This window comes from Canis lupus, chromosome 12, assembly GCF_003254725.2.
Source record: "Canis lupus dingo isolate Sandy chromosome 12, ASM325472v2, whole genome shotgun sequence".
Classification (NCBI taxonomy): domain Eukaryota; kingdom Metazoa; phylum Chordata; class Mammalia; order Carnivora; family Canidae; genus Canis; species Canis lupus.
This window is the reverse complement of record NC_064254.1, coordinates 32,699,941-32,721,869: the sequence shown is the minus strand read 5'-3', so window position 1 is coordinate 32,721,869 and position 21,929 is coordinate 32,699,941. Positions and strand designations below refer to the sequence as shown.

At 33.9% G+C, this 21,929-nt stretch overlaps 1 protein-coding gene across 2 annotated transcripts in view; it reads right to left on the bottom strand.

The window, feature by feature from the left end:
- Positions 1–21,929, bottom strand: part of COL19A1 (collagen type XIX alpha 1 chain) — a 307,907-nt gene that overhangs the window by 245,184 nt on the left and 40,794 nt on the right. For both annotated transcript variants that reach the window (XM_025444536.3, XM_025444537.3), the window contains exons 6-9: positions 21,043–21,318; positions 10,840–10,920; positions 6,351–6,476; positions 5,214–5,276 (exon numbers count right to left, since the gene is read on the bottom strand). In XM_025444536.3, the coding sequence (XP_025300321.1) occupies positions 5,214–5,276; positions 6,351–6,476; positions 10,840–10,920; positions 21,043–21,318 (546 nt within the window). The remainder of the gene's footprint in view (positions 1–5,213; positions 5,277–6,350; positions 6,477–10,839; positions 10,921–21,042; positions 21,319–21,929) is intronic.

Here is a 21,929-nt window from a genome sequence, read left to right as displayed (position 1 = left end):
CTTCCAAGTTAAGGCATGAATGGAATTCAAATCTGTTTCACCTTGGAAAGTTGAAAAAAAATAACTCCTAAGCTTAGCTCAAATTAATTTATCTAGTTAGCTAACAAAAGACATGACATTAAAAAGTGGAAAATGGAACACTTAAGTTTTGATATGGTTGGGAAAAGGGAAAGGCAAATCTGTAAGCATGGGATATTGCCTAAAATTAGTTCAACAAAGTGCTGTGCAAAAAAAGGTTAGGGAGCCAAGAAAGAATCTTCAGTGGGGAGCCATCAGCAGACAAGAGAAGTCACAAGAAAAGTAAATTATAAGCCAATATCCCTGAGAAACAGAGATGCAAGAACCCTCAACTAAATGAATTCAAGAATAAAACGAAAGCATTATCCACCAGGATCAGAACATTTCATGCAAAAGCAACAAAATATATATTGTTCTCAAGTGCACAGGGAACATTTTTTAAAGATATATCAAAGGTTAGGCCACAAAATCAATCTTAATAAACTTAAGAAGCTGATTTGTATTTCCCTGATGATGAGTATTTACCAAAAGGATGCAAAAATACTGATTCAAAGGGGCTCATGCACCCTCATGCTTATAGCAGCATTATCAACAACAGCCAAGTTAAAGAAATCACCCAAAGATCCATCAATGATGAACGGATAAAGAATATATGGTTTGTATATGTATGTATATGTACATATATACATATGTATATACACATATGCAATGGAATATTATGCAGCCATCAAAAAGAATAAACTCTTGCCATTTTCAATGATGTGAATGGAGCTAGAGTCTATTATGCTAGGTGAAATAAGTCAGTCAGAGAAAGGCAAATACTCTATGATTGCACTCATGTTTAAACTTAAGAAACAAAACAGATGAACATAGGGGAAGAGAAAAAAAAGAGAAGGAAGCAAACCATAAGACATTCCTAACTACAGAGAATAAACAGAGGTGATGGAGGTAGGTTCAAGACAGGCTAAATGGGCTATGTGAGTGATGAGTATTAAGGAGGGCACTTGTTTTGATGAAAACTGGGTGTTACATGTAAGTGATGAATCACTGAATTCTACTCCTGCAATGAATATTACCCTATATATTAACTAACTAGAATTTAAATAAAAACTTGAAACAAAAAAATTAAGAAAATGAAATCATTTCAAGCATCTCTTCCAACCACAATAAATTTCACAAATAATTGGACATTAAACAATATGCTATTGAATAATCAATAGATCAAAGAAAAATCAAAAGAGAAATAAAAAAATACCCGAGACAAATGAAAATGTAAATATAGCAGACCAAATTGTGGGATACAACAAAAAAATTCTAAGAGGGAAGTTCATAGTGATAAGTGCCTACCATATGTAATAAGAAAAGTCTCAAATAAACAGTCTAACTTTACATCTGAAGGAATTAGAGGGAAAAAAGCAAATAGATCCCAAAGTCAGTAGAAGGAAAGACAAAGTACCACAGAAATAAATGAAATAGAGACAAAAAACATAATAGAGATCAACGAAACTAAGAGTTGGTTCTTTGAAAGAGAAACAAAATTGACCACTCTAAAGTATACTTATCAAGAAAAGAAAAAGGGAGGACTCAAATAAAATCAAAAATGAAAAGGAAGTTACACCAATATCACAGAAATATAAGGGATCATGAGACTACTATAAACAATCATATGTCAACAAATTGGACAATGTAGAAAAAGTGGATAAATTCCTTGAAACATATATCCTACCAAGACTGAACCATGCCATAATAAACAGAAAATCTTAGGAGATTGATTACTAATAATGACATTGAATCATTAATAAAAAAATTCTCAGTACACATCTACAGGACCAGACAGCTTCACTGGTGAATTCTACCAAACATTCAAAAATGAATTAATACTAATCCTTCTCAAACTCTTCCAAAAAATGGAGTAAGAGGGAATGGCTCCAAACCCATTTTATGAGGCCAAAAATGCCCTGATATTAAAACTAAACAAGTATGCCACAAATAAAGAAAATTACAGGCTACTATCCCTGATGAACACAGATTAAAAAGTTTTCACAAAATATTAGCAAACAGAATTCAACAATGTATTTAAAGTATCATACACCATCATGCAAGTGGGATTTGTTACAGGCATGCAAGGATGGTTTAATATGATATATCACATTAATGAAATGAAGGATAAAAATCATATAGCATCTCAATAGATGCAGAAGAAGTATTTGACAAAATTCAACACCCATATATGATAAAAATTCTCACCAGTATGTATAGAGGGAAAGACCTCAAAATAATGATGGCTATATATGACAAGCCCACAGCCAACATAATACTCAATGGTGAAAAGTTGAAAGTCTTTCCTCCAAGATCAGGAACAAGACAAATTCCATCATTACTATTTAACATTGTATTAAAAGTCCTAGCCAAGACAATCAGGCATGAAAGAGAAAGAAAAGGCATCCGAACTGGAAAGGACTAAGTGAAACTGTCACTATTTGAAGATGACATGATTTCATATATAGAAAACTGTAAAGACTCCATCAAAAAACCGTAAGAACTAATTAACAAATTCAGTAAGCTTACAGAGTATAAAATCAAGACTAAAAAATCTGTTGTGTTTCTATGCACCAATAGTGAACTATCAGAAAGAGAAATTTCATAAACTCTTCATTATAATTGCATCAAAAGAATAAAATTCCAAGGAATAAACTTAGCCAAGGAGGTGGAAGACATATATACTGAAAACTATAAGACATTAATAAAAGAAATTGAAGAAGACACAAATGGAAAGATAATCCATGCTCATGGATTAGAAGAATTAATATTGTTTAAATATAAGCCCTATCCAAAGCAATCTACAGATACAGCGCAATCCCTATCAAAATGGCAATTTTCAAAGAAATAGAAGATATCACTCTAAAATTTGTATGGAATCACAAAAAAACCCAATAGCCAAAGCAACCTTGAGAAAGAAGAACAAAGCTGGTGGAATCATGCTTCCTGATTTCAAACTCTGTCACAAAGCTATAGTAATAAAAACAGTGGAATATTGGCAACAAAACAGATACATAGATCTGTGGAAAAATAGAGAAACAAGAAATAAATCCATACATAAATGTCCAATTAATTTATGACAAAGGAGCCAAAAATATACAATGAGGAAATGATAGCCTCTCCAATAAAGGATGTTGGGAAAACTGGGTAGCCATAGGCAGAAAAATAAGATTTGGCCACTATCTTACACAGTTATGTATGACCACTATGTTACACAGTTAACTCAAAATAGATTAAAGACATGAATATAATATCTGAAACTATAAAAACTCCTAGAAGAAAACAGGCACTAAGCTCCCTGATGTAGGTCTTGGTGATCATTTTAAAATCTGACACCAAAAGGAAAAATAAGTAAGTGGAGCTATATGACACTACAAAGCTTCTACACAGTAAAGGAAACCATCAAAAAATGAAAAGACAACCTGTTGAATGATAAAAACATGTGTAAATCACATATCTGAGAAGGGGCTAATATCCAAAATATTCATACAACCCAATAGCAAAAAAAATTAAATCCAATTTAAAAATGGGCAGAAGTCTGAATAAAATATTATTTTAAAGAAGAAATATAGATGACCAACTGGTACATGAAAAGATGCTCAACATCATTAATCATCAAGGAAATAACAAATCAAAACCATAAGGAGATGTCACCTCACATCTGTTAGAATGGCTATTATTAAAAATAAAAGTGTTCATGAGGAGGTGGAGAGAGAAAAGATTTCACACACTAGTGATGAGAATATAAATTGTACAGCCATTGTGGAAAACAGTATGGATATTCTTAAAAAAAAATTAAAAATGTAAAATGATCTAGCAATTCCACTTTGAGTATTTATCTGAAGAAAATAAAAATATTAACTCGAAAAGATTATGCACCTCACATTCATCATTACAGCATTATCTACCGTAGCCAAGATGTGGAAACAATCTAAATGTCCATCAATGAATGAATGGATAAAGAAGATACAATACACATACATGCACACACATACACATACACACACTAGAATATCATTCAGCCATAAAAAGAATAAAATCTTGCCATTTATGGCAACATGGATTGACCTCAAAGGCATTAATAGTAAGTGAAGTAAACCAGACAGTAAAAGACCAATACTATATGATCTCTCTTATATGTGAAGGAAAGAAAAGAAAGAAAGAGAGGGGGAGAAGAAGAGAGAGAGGGAGAGAAAGAAAAGAAAAAAAGAAAAGAAAAGAAAAGAAAAGAAAAGAAAAAGAAGGAAAAAAAGAAAACCAAGCTCACATACACAGAGAACAGATTGGTGGTTGTCAGAGGTAAGGAGTGGAGTTGGAGAAATGAGTGAAGGGATAAAACCTTATTTAAAAGAAAAACAAATAGGGCAGCCTGGGTGGCTCAGCGATTTAGTGCCTGTCTTCTGCCCAGGGCATGACCCTGGAGACCCTGCATGCAGCCTGCTTCTCCCTCTGCCTGTGTCTCTGCCTCCCCTTCTCTGTGTCTCTCATGAATAAATAAGTAAAATCTTTTTTTAAAAAAAGTAAAACAAATAGATAAACATGCAAACAAATGATAGGAAGCTAAAAAAATCTTTAGTGAGGATTCATCTGCACACAAGAGAAATAAGAGTTCAAATATTTGGAGAAGAGAATGCTCAAGAAGGTTAGGGCACAACTAAAAAAAGAAACTTTCTTGCTTCACAATTTTGCTTATAGTTTATAGATACAAATATTGGGGTTTCCACATCTTTTCAAATTTTAGTTCCAATAGGAACTCAAAAGCATATTTGAATGTTGATGTAGTCTTCCTTATTTCAGCAATCAGCATTTAAATATAGTCCTTAATACCCTTTAACAGGGGATCCCTAGGTGGCGCAGCGGTTTGGCGCCTGCCTTTGGCCTAGGGCGCGATCCTGGAGACCCGGGATCGAATCCCACGTCGGGCTCCCGGTGCATGGAGCCTGCTTCTCCCTCTGCCTGTGTCTCTGCCTCTCTCTCTCTCTCTCTCTGTGACTATCATAAATAAATAAAAAAAAAAAAATTTAAAAAAAAAAAAAAAAATACCCTTTAACAGAAATGTGCATTTGTATGGGACATAGAGATATGAGATGGATGCATTTTAAAGTCACTTTTAAACAAACTCACTTTCATCCTGACAACGTTCTGAGGTTTCTTACCGGTTCTCCTTTATCTCCTTTCTGACCAGGTGAGACTGGCGTTCCCGGCAATCCTGCTTCTCCCTGAGCAAAAATTAATTCTGTGTTATCAAACATTCTGTCACACTGAGCTAAAGACTAATAGTTTATAAATATGAAGGTGACAATAGAAGGATAAAGCTTTACTCTCCTCTGAGCTGATGTTGATCCCTCTGCTAGAATACCCTTCCCTTGCCCAGGAGGCTCAGTACTCTCCCTCTTCCAAATTTCACTTGACATCATCACCTCCGTGAGACTTTCCATGGACTGTGGGTGGACATGTGATGCTCCTCTACGGCCCCTGCACCTGTGCCTGCCTTTCTCATGGAGCATGTGATGCAGTATTGGTCCCTAGAAGAAATTAAGGTTCCTCTAAACTTTCACCTCACCCCTATACCTACTCGTCCAGCCAGGAGTGAAGTGGTCGCAGGATGTGTTAAGTCTCCAAGGGCATGTATTAAGTCACAGTGCTAGGGGACATTCTATTCTAGGAACCAGGGCTAGTTTTCTTTTCCTCTTTCCTTTCCTCTGGTATTGGCATAGAGGAAAACCATCAAGAAATCACTCAGTTTCCTTTTAGCACAGCCTCATGACGGCCATTAACAATACTATAAGAAGTTTATGTAGGTCCATGGGACTACTCTTTCTGACGAACGGACCATACTGGTATAGGTGTAGTACATTCTTTAAGTAAGATTCTCTGCCTATTTCCTACAGTTTCAGTACACAACAAAGAAATACTATATAGAGTATCTTCGTGTATGTGTTATAGAGCAGGCAGTTTTCTTCAACTGTGAATTCCCAGAACTAAGCCTACTCCTGACACGTTAAGTACTCAACATTTGTCCCTTGTACAGGTGGGTTCCCCCCTTACCTTTCTATCCATTCTAACTCACAGCCTGGAAAGAAAGTCTGATGGCTTCAGAACTATTCAGAAAAAAAATCCAGGAAATCCTATTCCCTTTTCTTAACCCACCTCGGGGACAGAGTGGTTTACATATTTGATTCAACTAGAGCTTAAAGGTCAAGACACATTCTATGCACTGGGGCCACATCCAAGGGGCTTGGCTCACTTTGTGTAGTGGCTTTTCAGTGAGCACAGATTTAAAACTAGCAAACCTTGTTTGGAATGCACTGGCACCGGTCTTGAAGTTCCTGCTTTACTGGCAGATAGGCAGACATTTTACTGGCGTGAGCGGGTAACAATGATGAGGCAGTACTTCCATAGCCATCCTGCTCTGGACACTAAAATCCAGAAAAATGATGAGGGTCAATTCCAAACATTCTAACATTCCAAATACTGGCTCCCACCAAACTAGGGATGACTAAACTTGCCTACAAGAACTGCCTTCTAATGAGCCAAAAGTCAACACTGGTATGTTAGAATTCATAATGCCTTTGCTCTTTTACTAGGTCCCTGATATGTTTTATTACAGTGACAACATGCAAGAAATGCACTAAAAACTTGGTGTGTTGAGGACTTCTAAAGCTATTATAAATGACTTTATGATTAAGTACAGTAATATCAAACATCTACAATATCTGCATTGTTACAATAAAATAGTTACACATATCACATCTGTGTATATGTTTGTGGAACAAAATATAAAATAAAAGCAAGCAACTTGAACTTTTAGAACAAGATGACTGGAAAGGCATGTAAAAGTGGAAAATAAATCCTTTTTATGCTCCAGGATAGGACTTAATTAAAGTATATCTTAATCCTGGTATTTAAAGTCCATTGTCCTTTAAAGTTATCAAAACGTCTCCATTGTAACAGACAAGTGGTGAATTTCATACTTAAGCAGTGGGTTCAGAACATGTAGGATGACATGAAGCAAAACTTAGTTATGAAGGAATGAACTTTTTTTTCTCTCAAAAATAAATCCAGATGGGGAGGATAAATGCATCCTTTCTTCTCCACATCATTTACTAGGCTCCTCACCACGGTCTGTAACTGTGAATCTGTAATTTCATAACTCTGAATTTGCAATTTAGGGGAAAGGGTTCACACATTACTTTTTATACTACAAATTATATATGCTTGGAAAAATATTGCTAGGATACAAAACTAAAAGATTGTTAGTGGTTATTTATTATGGTGAGACTACAGTTGATATTCTTTCTTTGAATTTGGCTGTATTTTCCAAGTTTTCTAAAATAAACATACATAAATTTTAAAGGTTTTTATATATTTATTTTTGCCAAAGAGAAAGAGAAAAAGAGAAAGTGAGAGAGCAAGCATGAGCTGGGGGAGTGGGGAGAGGCAGAGGACAAAGCAGGCTCCCCACTGAGCAGAGAGCCAGATGCAGGACTTGATTTGGAGACCCCAGGATCATGACCTAAGTGGAAGGCAGATGTTTAACCAACTGAGCCACCCAGGCACCCCATACATAATTTTTAAAACAAAAATATATTTTGAGAAAAAGAAGGGTAGCACTCTAATGCTTGTGAAAACAACAAAAACTGGAAGAAAAACAACACCCAGAAACCCTGGGACTAGTTTCCTGTTGTCTACTCCTAGGTCTATCACTTTTACTCTCTCCAGATTTAATAATTAGCTATTTTGTTATCCTAATAAGTTTCCAAGTCCACAAGTCTAAAAGTCATATTAGAATGAAATATGATTATCACCAGAATAGTCCTTTTATCTCATATGATTTGATATGATTTTCCAATAAGTTCCTGCTCTACCAGTTCCCATTCAGATGACCAAGACCTAATTTGAGTTCATAATTTTGATCTGGATAATTGATTTATTATATTAAATTGAGGATTTAAATGACTTTAAAAGTATGTCTCAACATTCACTATAAAACTTTACACACTGTCCAAAAAGTGCCTAAAGGGATCATAAAAATATATAAGTAAGAACTTCTCCCTTCATAAAACTCTGGTTTCGATTTGACATATTTAATTAATTGGCCCTACAAATTTTAATCAGATTTCTTATTTATTTTCAATGAATGTTGCTGATTTTCTCCTTCTGTTTAAGTCTGTAGTCGTAAAAGTCTAACAGTCTAAAGTCATGAAACTTTACAGAAACAGAAAATCTAATTAATAGAAGAAAAGTATATTTACAGATTATTTTGAATAAAACTTACCCTTAAAATATGCTATAAAATATTAACAAAAAACATGTCTAATTTTAAATTCCAGATAAAATTAAATTCTTAAGCAAGCACATTAAAATTTTCTGAATTCAACACATTTTTCAAAAAAAAGTTGGTGTCAGAATTATAACAGATGCACTTAAATGGCTTTTATATAATTATTTATCTTCCAAATTATATGTTCCCATTTGTAAAATGTAGCATCTCTCTATTTTCTGCTCCTCATTAACAGAATAGTGATGTCCCTTCAAATAATTATCAGCAAGAGAATGAGCAGGATTTTGTCATTTTTTTTTTCCTATGGTCAGAGATGAATTCCTACCTTATTTTTCTCACTTTAATTCCTAAATAATCGTTTTAAGATGTGATTAAATTTTTTCCATAATTTGTGAGATTAGTCATTGCATTTAATAATCAAACCACTCCATCAAATTTATCACCTATACTTCCTTAAACAGTTTTCTCATAATTTGAATTGAAAATATCTATTATGTGATGAAAGAGTAAAAAATACTGGTCAAAAATACAGTATTTAGATAAATCAAAACATTGTTTTGTTACTTTTCAACCAGGAAAAATTATTATTTTAAGAGTTATGTCCTAAAGGAATAATTAATATAAAAAATAAACTTTTAGAGAATTACATCTTCAAAATTTAAATATGTGGGTCCAGGAATTCTAAGTCTTTCAAGTATGAAGATTGGCATTATAAATTATCCTTTTAGAGATTTTTAGAAAGATATTTGGCTATCTTTCATTTTGCTTGGAATGAGAACCATAAGCTGGGTTGGAGATATGCTTTATAAAAACCAAATTATATAAGCAAAACAAATAGTTTTGAAAAATTTAGCATTGCTTTGAATCAGTCACATTGTTATTCTACTACCCACAGTGACTGACAGAAATTAAAAATATTTTTAATTACTAAACTATTGATAAAATTATCATATAATTTTGGACGGTAAGTATAGAACTTCTAGGAAATCTAATATACAAAGAAAAATGTTTTCATCTTTTACTTTCACTTTTCATATATTCTTTCTGTAATACTTCATTGAATTAGTCCCTTTTAAACACCATTTTGTTCCAACTACCTCCTTTAATAGTTGATAAAGTCAACAAGTTAAGAAATAATATTTTGATCATCTTCTACAAACAAAGCATAGGAATAAAAAAGAAGAGCATGAAAGTATAACTCCCCTCAATGAGTTTAAAAGGTAGTTGAATACATTAAAAACAAATACAACTATATCTAATAATACAAGATAGCACACATGACCATTATAATGAGAGCTGGAGAAAGTACTTTTTTTTTTTAAGATTCTATTTATTTATTCATGAGAGATACAGAGAGAGAGAGACAGAGACAGAGACACAGGCAGAGGGAGAAGCAGGCTCCCCACAAGGAGCCTGACGTGGGACTTGATCCCGGACCCTGGGATCATGCCATGAGCGGAAGGCAGACACTCAACCACTGAGCCACCCAGGCATCTCCCCCCCACCTTTTTTTTAAAGGAAAGATTAGTATAAGAAAGTAACAGTTGCACAGTTAGGTTGGGGATATTAAGAATGAGAGGCTAAGTAACTGAGTTTATGGTTTTTTGCCAACAAAGAGTGACCAAAGACTTTGAAAAAGGGATGAATAGAGGGCAGGGATTGTAGCTTATTCATGTCTGTTATTGCCTTGTTTTATAGCACAATGTCTAGAAGATCAATGTTTTTGAATAATAAATGTTTAGTAAGAGAAAATAAATGCATATACAAAGCAGTGATTCAGAGGTTATTCTGGTTATGCTGGAAAGAAAAAAGTCTAGAGACAGGGAAGGCAGTTGACATGATAATGTAACAATCCAGGCATGAGATAAAGGTGGACCAGGTCGGTAACAGGGAGAAGGAAGATGAAATATCTATCACAGGCCCCTGGGTGGCTCAATCGGTTAAGTGTCTAACTTCTGTTCAGGTCATGTTCTCAGGGTCCTGAGACTGAGCTCCACATTGGGCTCCCTGCTCAGCTCAGAGTCTGCTTGTCCTTCTTCCTCTGCCCCTCACCTCTGTTTGTGTGCTCTCTCTCTCTCTCTCTCTGTCTCTCTCAAATAAATAAAGTCTTTTAAAAAATCTATCACAAAGGAAAACTATCCAGAATGGATAACAGGCTAGAAGAGAAAAATGAGTAAGAATAAGATATGTTTACAGATTTAAAATCTCTGCAGCTGGAAAATGATGATGCTATCAGAACATAGTTTAGGGAGAAAGTCATAAATTCTCTTTAATATATGTTGAGTCCAACATAAGGATGTATCATTCCCAAAATTCAAGACAAAACAATGGGATTCGAATTTTATAAACTATGTGAGAGCACTATGAGGGGTCTCTTACTTGGAACAAATTACTTACCTGGCTTCAACAGAAGATATTCAAAGCTGCCCTATATTTGCACTCTATGGACTAGGCAACTAGCATTCTATATTCTTCACATACCAAGAAAATTAACTTACCTTAGTATCTGATATTTCGCAACAGGTTTCTTGTGCTATGAAGTTTGAGTTACAGTAGATTTTAAGCTGGTGAAGTTCAATCTATTAAAAAAGTAATAAGACACATCATTAGTTTTCTTGAAAAATCACATTTACACACTTAAGAACTGTGGTAATTTAACTGGAAAGAGAAAAGAAGCTAATACAAATAAATTATCGGTAGATATTTTTAATGTTTTTATTTAATTTAGGATTCATGATTTTATAGATCATTTGAGAAAGAGACAAGGATTCAATTATTGAGATAAATCTCTAAATAAAGGAAATCAGATAATAAAAGCAGTTGCAAATCTTTGCTAGTTATTTCATACAAAAAGTATTTAATTAAAGAGAGGTATTGTTATGCATTACAATAAAATATGTCCACAAAATGAGAAATATTTCAAAGTAAAAATTTCTGGAGAAAAAAATAAAGTCAAAGATATGAACACATGATGGAAAAGGCTTTTTCAGTAGTTCCAAACCTCTTATTTGAGGCACTGAAACAGACACTCACTTCCCAATAAGAAAAAGATATTTTGTTTTAATCGATAGTACATGGATTCTACCTAATATCTATGATTTTATACTATATTGGGATAATCCTGAGCAGTACTCACAATCTTTTTACAGAAATAATTCCTTCTATTTGCTTAGAAGATTCACATTTTTTAGCACTGGGTGTGAAATAATAAATAGTTCAAAAAAAGTACAATCATGTCTTTAAATGCAAGAACAAGCAACCATGTGAGAAGTAAATAATACAGACTATTGACAAAATTTTAATAGGATAGATGTGTAAATCAGCTATTTTAAATTAGCTTGTGGTTGCTAATTTAATAGTTAACCTTATAATGATTTGACATATCACAAACATTAGTAATAGCCTCTTCCCTCTCCTGCTCCTGCCTGCCCTTCTCTCTCTCTCGGCCTCACTCCACCTTTCTCAGTCTGCCAGTACTACCAAGCTAGCTTATGTATTACTTTGATGTCAATAAGTATGTTCCATAAAAAGATTCAACTGTCATATTACAATAATTAATCCTACCATAATGAAAAGCAGATATCTTCAGTTACTTTTTTTTTTTTAAGATTTAAATTTATTTATTCATAAGAGACACAGAGAGAGAGGCAGAGACATAGGCAGAGGGAAAAGCAGGCTCCATGCAGGGAGCCTGATGTGGGACTTGATCCCGGAACCCTAAGGTCATGCCCTGAGCCAAAGGCAGATGCTCAACCGCTGAGCCACCCAGACGTCCCTTCAGTTAGTTCTAAAACTCTATCCAATACTAAAAAAGCAAAGGAGAAAAAAGGATGTAACTATTACTCTACACTACACTGAAATGAACAAAATCAAGTCAGCTTATAGAAAGTGTTAAGAACTCTAGATTATCTTCTGAATTCATGAGTAGCCTAAGATTTGCGGCCAACCCAAAATTCTGAGGTAAAATGAAACTTATTTATTTTTTATAACTTTTTGCAAGATATTGAACTTAACTTTTGTTTATAAAGTTTAAATGCACTGTCTTATATAGTTGAATGAAACACTGCATAGTAACATATCCCTTATGTAGAATGACGAATGAGGACTCTAATTAATATTCTTAACTAAAACTAATTTAACATCATCGCTATTATCAAAATAACCAATAAACATTAAAATTTGAATATGTACCATCCACTGTACTAGGTCCTTTATAGAAATTATTTTACTTAAGACAGATAATCAATTGTTGATGGATTAACAACTAATCAAGTATCATGACATTGAAACTACAATCCTAGTTTAATGATGTTTTCTTATTCATTAGTTACTCTAGAATCCTTCACTGACACAGTACTTTACAAGGACAAGGTTTGGGGCTAAGCCTATACCAGCCCTTGTTATGCAGAGTTTGTTAAAAAAAGATCCTTTATATCAGTTTTATCACCTATTTTTTCTTATAAAAGTAACCAGATAGTATACACAAAATAAAACCCAATTATTAGAATTTTTTTCAATAACACACATCTTGAATAAATAAAACATTTTCACATTATAACAGATCTTGTGAATCACAGAGCTTGTATGGAGATGGTGAAAAACTAGTCCACTTGAGCTTTTAGTAGGACCAAGAATCCTTATAGAATATGTATTTTATTTCCTAACTCAAACACTATTTTATAAATAAGCTACATCATAATATGGCTTTAATTTTTTTTATTTTTGTCTTTCATTCATTTATTTTTAAAATTTTAATGCCAGTATAGTTAACATACAATGTTGTATTAGTTTCAGGTGTACAATATGGTGATCCAACAATTTTATACATTACTCACCGTTCATCATGATAAATGTACTGTTAATTCCCTTCATCTATTTTGTCTATCACTCGTGTTTTCTCTGGTAACCATTAGTTTCTTTTCTAGATTTAAGAGCCTATTTCTTAGTCTGTCTCTTCTTTGTTTTGTTTCTTGAATTTTATGTATGAGTTAAACCATATGGTATTTGTCTTCCTCTGATTTATTTCATTTATTTTATACTCTCCAAATCCATCCATGTTGTAATGAATGCTAAGATTTCATTCTTTTTTATGGCTGAGTAGTATTCCATATTATAATTGTGTGTAATGTAATGTATATATGTAATATATATAATGTATATAAGTTCTATTCTTAATTTTTTTCAGATTTTATTTATTCATGAGAGATATATAGAGACAGAGGCAGAAACATAGGCAGAGGGAGAAGCAGACTCCTCACAGGGAGCCTAATGTGGGACTCAATCCTGGACCCCGGGATCGCGCCCTGAGTCATAAGGCAGATGCTCAACCACTGACCCAACCAGGTGCCCCATCTATTCTTAATTTTTTATTTTTAAATTTTTTTAAAAAGGTGTTATTTATTTATTCATGAGAGACAGAGAGAGAGAGGCAGAGACACAGGCAGAGGGAGAAGCAGACTCCATGCAGGGACCCCGATTCGGGACTGGAACACGGGATTCCAGGATCATTCCCTGGGCTGAAGGCCGGCACTAAACCACTGAGCCACCCAGAGATCCTCCTATTCTTAATTTTTAAAAGAACCTCCATACAGTTTTCCTCAGTGGCTGAAAAAGTTTGCATTTCCACCAACAGTGTACAAGGGTTCCTTTTTCTTAGAATTCTAGCCAACACGTGTTGTTTCTTGTGTTTTTAATTTATCCATTCCAACAGGTGTGGGTTATATCTTATTGTGGTTTTGATTTGCATTTCCTTGATGATTAGTGATACTGAGCATCTTTTCATGTTTCTATTGGTCATCTGTATGTCTCTTTGGAGAAATGCCTGTTCATGTCTTCTGCCCATTTCTTTGGATTATTTGTTTTTCTGGGTATTGAGTTTGATAAGTTCTCTATTTTTCAATACCAATCCTTTATCAGATATGTAATATGCAAATATTTTCTCCCATGCAATAGGTTGGTTGTCTTTGAGTTTTGTTGATGGCTTCCTTTGCTGTGCAGAGCTTTTTATTCCCAGTGGGCTGTTTCTAGCTTATGCCAGTATAAAAACGTTGTCATTAATATAGTACCAAATGACTGTTTTCCTCTTCTACAACTGTACCTTAAAAGCAGTACAACCACATCCATTCAACCAAAAGATAGGGCAAGTGCTCTTCTTTTTCTTAAAGAAACTTATTTTGATTTATAGGCTGGTGCATTTTAAGCCAAACAAACAAAAAAGGATTTTCCAATGTTTGTGATACACATGGCACAGTCTTAAATGAGAAAAAAAAAAAAGAGGAAATCTCAATAGTCTATTTTTGCTTCTGTTTCTTTTGTCTCAGAAGACCTATCTAGAAAAAGAGTTGCTATAGAAGGTGTCAAAGAAATTACTGCTTATGCTATGCAGTATGCTATTACTATGCTATGCTATTACTGCCTATGCTCTTTTCTGGAATTTTTATTGTTTCAGTTCTCACAGTTAGGTCTTAATCCATTTTGAATTTATTTTTATATATGGTGTAAGAAAGTGGTTTAGTTTCATTCTTTTGCATGTGGCTGTCCAGTTTTCTGAACACCATTTGAAAAGATTGTCTTTTTCTCATTGCATATTCTTGCCTCTGTCAAAGATTAACTGGCTATATAATTGTGGGTTTATTTCTGGGCTTTTTATTCTATTCTATTGATCTATGTGTCTATTTTTGTGCCAGTACCAAACCGTTTGAATACTAAGCTTTGTAGTATATCTTGAAATCTAGGATTGTGATAACCTCCAGTTTTGTTCTTCTTTTTCAAGATTGCTTTGGATATTCAGGGACTTTTCTGGTTCCATAAAAACTTCAGGATTATTTTTTCTAATTTTGTGAAAAATGCTGTTGATATTTTGAAAGGGGTTGCATTAAATCTGAGGATTGCTTTAGGTAGCATGGAAATTTTAACAATATTTGTTCTTCCATCCATGAGCATGGAATATCTTTCCATTTGTTTGGATCCTCTTCAATTTCTTTCATTAATGTTTTATAGTTTTCAGAGCTCAGGTCTTTCACTTCCTTGGTTAAGTTGATTCCTAGGAATTTTGCTATTTTTTATACAGTTGTAAATGGGGTTGTTTTTTTAACTTTTCTGTTGGCTACTTCATTATTAATGTACAGAAATGCAGTGGATTTCTATGTTGATTTTGTATCCTGTAACCATACTGAATTCATTTACCTGTTCTAGTCAATTTTTGGTGGAGTCTTTGGGGTTTTCTATATATAGTATCATGTCATCTGCAAATAGCAAACAGTTTGCATCTTCCTTACCAACTTGGGTGCCTTTTTTTTTTTTTCTTGTCTGAGTGCTGTGTCTAGGACTTCCAGTACCATGTTGATAAAAATGTTGAGAGTGGACATCTTTGTCTTGTTCCAGAGATCAGAGGAAATCTCTCAGTTTTTCACCATTAAATACTTGTTCAAGGTCGGTTTGTCATACATGGCCTTTATTATATTGAAATATGTTCCTTCTAAACTTATTTTGTTGAGGGCTTTTTAATCATGAATGGATGTTATACTTTGTCAAATGCTTTTTCTGCATGTATTAAAATGATCATATGTTTTTTATTCTTTCTCTTGTTGATGTGATATATCACATTGATTGATATGCAAATATTGAACCACATTTGCATCCCAGGAATAAATCCCACTTGGTTGTGATGAACGATTTTGAGATTTTTTCCACCTATATTCATCAGAGATATTAGCCTGTAGTTCTGTCTCCTTTTTTTTTTTTTTTTTTTTTTTTTTAATAGTGTCTAACTGCTTTTGATTTTAGGGCAATGCTGGCCTCATAAAATGAATTTGGAAAATTTCTTTTCTATTTCTTGCAATAGTTTGAGAAGAGACAATATTAACTTTTCTTTAAATGCTTGGTTTTAAATTCTCCTGTGAAGGAGTCTGGGCCTGCATTTTTGTTTTGGGGGTTTCTTGATTACTGATTCAATTCCATTGCTGGTAATCGGTCTATTCAAATTGTCTAATCCTATTACAGTTTGGGGATTTACAGGGTTGTAAAGAATTTATTGATTTCTTCAGTTGTCCAGTTTGTTGGCATATGATTTTTCATAATATTCTCTTACAATCATTTGTATTTCTGTGATGTCAGCTTTTATTTCTCCTTTTTCATTTGATTTTGTTTGAGTTCTCTCTCAATATTTCTCTCCCCGCCCCCTCTTTGATGAGTCTGGCTAGAGGTTTATCAATTCTGTTGATGTTTTCCAGAACCAGATCCTAGTTTCACTGAACTGTTCTATTGATCTTGTAGTTTCTATCTCATGTATTTCTGCTCTAATATTTTTTATTTTCTTCCTTCTGCTGCTTTTGGGTTTTGTTTGTTCTTTTTCTAGCTCCTTTAGGTGTAAGGTTAGGTTGTTTATTTGAGATTTTTCTTGTTTCTTCAGATAGGCCTGCACCGCTATAAACTTCCCTCTTAGAACCACTTTGCTGTATTTCAAAGATTTTGGACTGTTGTGTTTTCATTTGTCTACATATATCTTTCAATTTCCTTTTTCATTTCTTGGTTCACCCACTCATTCATTTTTAGAAGCATGTTATTTAACCTTCATGTATTTGTATTTTTCCACATTTTTTTCTTGTGGCTGACTTCTAGTTTCATAGCATTATGGTCAGGATAAGATCCATGATATATGACTTTGATCTTTTTTAATTTGTTGAGACTTGCTTTGTGGCCTAATATGTAATCTATTTTGGAGAATGTTTCATGTGCACTTGAAAAGAGTGTGTATTTTGCTGTTTTAGGATGGAATATTCTGAATATATCTGTTAGCTTGATCAGGTCCAATGTGTCATTCAAAGCCATTTCCTTGTTAATTTTCTGTTTGGATTATCTATCCATTGATGTAAGTGGGTATTAATGTCCCCTATTATTATTATATTACTATCAATTACTTCCTTTATGTTTGTGACTAGCAACTTTATGTATTTGGGATCTTCCATATTGGATGCATAAGTATTTACAGTTGTTATATCTCCTTGTTGGATTGTTCCTTTTATGATTATATAGTATCCTTCTTTGTTTCTTGCTAGTCCTTGTTTGAAAGTCTAATTTGTCTGATACAAACATTGCTATCTTTCTTTTCACTTCTGTTTGTAAGGCAAATGCTTTTCTATTCCTTCCCACTTTCAATCTGCATGTTTCTATAGGTTTGAAATGAGTTTCTTATAGGCAGCATATAGGTTGGTATTTTTCTTTTTCCATTCCATCACTCTATATCTTGATTGAGCATTTAGTTCACTTACATTCAAATTAATTATTGATAGGTATGTGCTTATTGCCATTTTGTTACTTGTTTTATGATTGTTTTTGTAGTTCTTCTCTGTTCCTTTCTTCTCTTGCTTTATTCTCTCAGTTTGCTGGCTTTCTTTAGGGATATACATGGATTCCTTTCTCTTTATTTTTTGCATATCTATTATTGGTTTTTGATTAATGGTTACTATTAGGTTTATACATAACATATTATGCATATAGTAGTCTATATTAAGTATATGGTCATTTATGTTTGAACCCAATCTTTACTCTTTTCCCCCTTACATTTTTGGTATATGATGATATACTTTATATCCTTTTATTTTGTGAATCCTTTGACTGATTTTCATAGATATAATTGATTTTACCACTCCTGTGTTTCCTACTTTTCTTACTCCTACTTATGATCTTTCCTTTCCAGTAAACATTTCTTGTAGGGCTGGTTTTGTGGTCATGAATTCCTTTAACATTTGTTTGTTAGGAAACTCTTTAACTCTCCTTCTAGTGATAGCCTTGTTGGATAGCATATTCTTGGCTGCAGGTTTTTTTCCCTTCCATACTTTGAATATATCATGCCACTCTTCACTAGTCTGCAAAGTTTCTGCTGAAAAAAGTCAACTGACAGCCTTGGGGTGGGGGGGAGGGTTCCCTTGTATGCAACTGTTTTCTCTTGCCGCTTTTAAAATTCTCTATCGCTACTTTTTGCCATTTTAACTATGATGTATCTTGGTGTGGACCTCTTTGGGTTGATTTTGCTGGGGGCTCTCATTTATCCTTGACCTGGATTTCTGTTTCCTTCCTCAGATTCAGGAAATTTTCAACTATTATTTCTTCAAATAGATTTCCTGTTCCCTTTTCTTTCTCTTCTCCTTCTGGAATCCCTATAATGTGAATATCATTACACTTGATGATGTTGCTGAATTCCCTAAGTCTATTTTTATTTTTTATTATTCCTTTTATCTCTCTTGTTCAGTTTGATTGTTTTTCATTACTCTGTCCTCTGGGTCACTGATCCTTTCTTGTGCTTCCTCTTGTCTATGACTTATTCCATCTAGTATATTTTTAATTTAAGTTATTGAGCTCTTCATCTCTGATTGCTTCCTTTTTATGTTTTATAACTTTTTGTTAAGGGTATCACTGAGATTTTCCATGCTTTTCTCAAGTCCAGTTAGTATCTGTACCATTACCATATTCTTTATCAGGCATGTTACTTATCTTCATTTCATTTAGATCTCTGTCATTTTGTCCTGTTCTTTCATTTTGAACATAGCCCTCTGTCTCCTCGTTTTGGGTATTAATTTTACCCTCAAATGAATTTAAGATGCCACACTAAACTGTGAAAACTTTGTAATACTATAATTTTTACATTGTGTATTTAAAAAAATTTTTTTAAAGATTTTATTTTGTAAATTTATTTATTCATGAGAGACACAGAGAGAGGCAGAGACATAGGCAGAGGGAGAAGCAGGACCCTTGTGGGGAGCCTGATATGGGACTCAATCTGGCGATTCCAGGATCATGCCCTAAGACAAAGGCAGAGGCTCAATCACTGAGCCACCCAGGTGTTCCTACATGTGTCTTTTTAGAGAACACATCTGATATTTTTCAGCCTCGGGTTCTGGGCTTAATTCTGTTCTTGGGGGAGAAGTTAAGGAGACACAGGACACAGCACTCAACCTTCAGAGGGCAAGCTCTGTGCCTGGACCCTGCTCTTGAATAACTTATTCCTCTCTCATTGCCATCTGCCCACAAAAGTTCTGAATTAATCTCAGTGTGCTCTTAGTTCTTTCAGTCCCTCTAGAAACAGCCCACTTTGCTCTCATTAGGCCTGTAAGAGGTTCCAATCCCCAACTTTGGTACTTGCAGCAGGTGCCACTCTCTAGCACTGTTGCTAGGATTCCCTGAATTGTCTTCCTACCTACACCCCACGTGCTGCTGAAAGTTACATCTCTTATGTTCTAATTGCTGGTCTCGACTTCCTCCCTTGCCTTTGGAGACAACTTTCTGAAAGGTACTGTTGTGTTACAGTTAATATTGTTATTGTTATTGGCAGCCATTATTTACTAATTTAAACTTTGATCCTTCCATTAGTCTTTAAGATCTCTGAGAGCAAGAGAAGCAGGACTTTTCCCCATTCTCTTAGGCCAGGGTTGAGTGGAGTGTCTAGTCCTGAATAAATAAATGAATATACAGGGAACTAACCACATACTAGGCACTACGACACATGCTCTATACAATTATAAAGAAGTAACTTTACCAATACTATTTTTAAACTGAGGATACTAAGCTAACAGCTAACAAGATAAATTAGTAGATCATTACAGTTAAGTAGATGAGCTAGGATTTACAACCACATCTGTCTGATCCCTAAACCAGCTCACTCTACAAAAATCTCATGATGTCTTGCCACCATGATTGGTTTTTCCTACTCTGGCCTATTTGGCTGATCATCACTGAGCTCTAGTTATGACATTCTCACTGATTTGTTTCCTGTTTCTAAGAGAAAATAGTTAAAAAATATTTTATTGAATATATATATTTGTATGTATAGTATATATATAGATGTGTGTGTGCATGTACACACACACATATTATCTTTATCCACCTATTAATCACCTATCATGATTCTTCCACAGGGGCATTTAGAAAAAATGCACTGTCCAAATATGTATTTGTATAGAATTGTACTTCTGAAACAAAATTGAACTGTTACGTGCATTAGCAATTGTTATTGGTGGCCTACATTCAGGTTACTTTTATGGGGTTTCTCATCATTCTACCCATTAGAAAAACTGAAGTCATGAAATTTAGAGATATCTCACTTTTTAGTATTATAGGCCTTCTTTTCTAGGGAAATCAATAATAAATCTATTATTACCTGAGCATCAAATAAGACTTTTAAAGGACCTTTTCATCTGAAAGGGGATTACTAGCCAATTGTTCTCATCCAAAGCAGAACCTTGAAAAACCTTTATAGGCTCATGAGAAATAATCTGCAATACAAAACTGTTGCTATTCTGAGGATGAATAAAACAGCCTATTGTTCTTGAATGGAAACATCAGATAATCTGGGACCATTTAACTTAAAGTTCATCTTTTCCCAGACTTTTCTATTCAAAACATATAAGCTTATTCAAGCTGATTTTTTTGATATCATATGGTGCATTTTTACTAGAATTTAATTGTACGAATCTCATTTTTTAAGGCATGACCTAGTTCTTTTAAATTCACAGGCTGAAAAAAATGGGTGAAAATAGAAGATAATATATGTGAAAATACAGTTGGAAATACATAGCTATGCTTCACACATCTGATGGCTAATTTAAACAGTGTTGAGAAGGGAATGTATTACATAGTAATTAAAGAAAGAAGGTTTTAATAAGGTATCTAATTTAGAAAGTTCCATAACCAACATCACAACTCACGTCCACAGGCTTGCCATCAGAAGCTCGTGCAGCAATAACAGTCCTTCCACGAAGGTCCACAGTGTCCTTCTCATCTATATGCCGGCTTGCAATTAAATTACAATCCATATAGAGTGAAATGCCCCAGGATTGTATACCAATGCCAAGTTTATGCCATTGGCGATCAAACAAAGGACGGAGTTCTCGATTTTTAAAAATGTAGTTCAACACATCTCCCTCAGCAGCCTGGAACATAAATTCCACCACCTTCTTTCCGCCATCAACTACTATAGAAACCTGCAAAAATGCAAATTAGCTTTAAGTGTTTAAAACAAGCGTTCAAAATTACTAAAGCATACAAATAAAAAATCAGCAATGCACGTTAGTATGATTGAGGAATTTAGTAAAATGTTTTAGATGATACCCATGTCCACCAGATTTGTTAATACAAAAGAACAGCAAACATCCAGCTACAAAAATGTTTTAAATAATGTGGTATTCTGGCAAATGTAATATGCTCCTTTCTTGAGAGAACATCTGAAGGTATATATTTATATGTAAGTGTATATCTAAGTATATATATAATTCTGTATGAGCAATTCAAGAATTAAATGTTACTTAATTTAAAAAGAAAAAGAATAGAATCACTTGTCTTAGCATGCAAACTAAGATTGACTTCTTGAAACTGATAATTTACATGGTGCAGAAAAAAATGCCTTTACATAAAGGATATACTTTTTTCAGTTTAGTTCATCTTCCATCATAAAATTGTGACGGTATTAACATATTAAAAGACCAGTGAAATAAAAAAATCTCAGTGGACGTGTATAGAAATAAACACAAATGTAAGGTGCTAATAAGTAATATTGAGGTTCATCTTTCCCCCTAGAGTTCTTGCACACTCATCT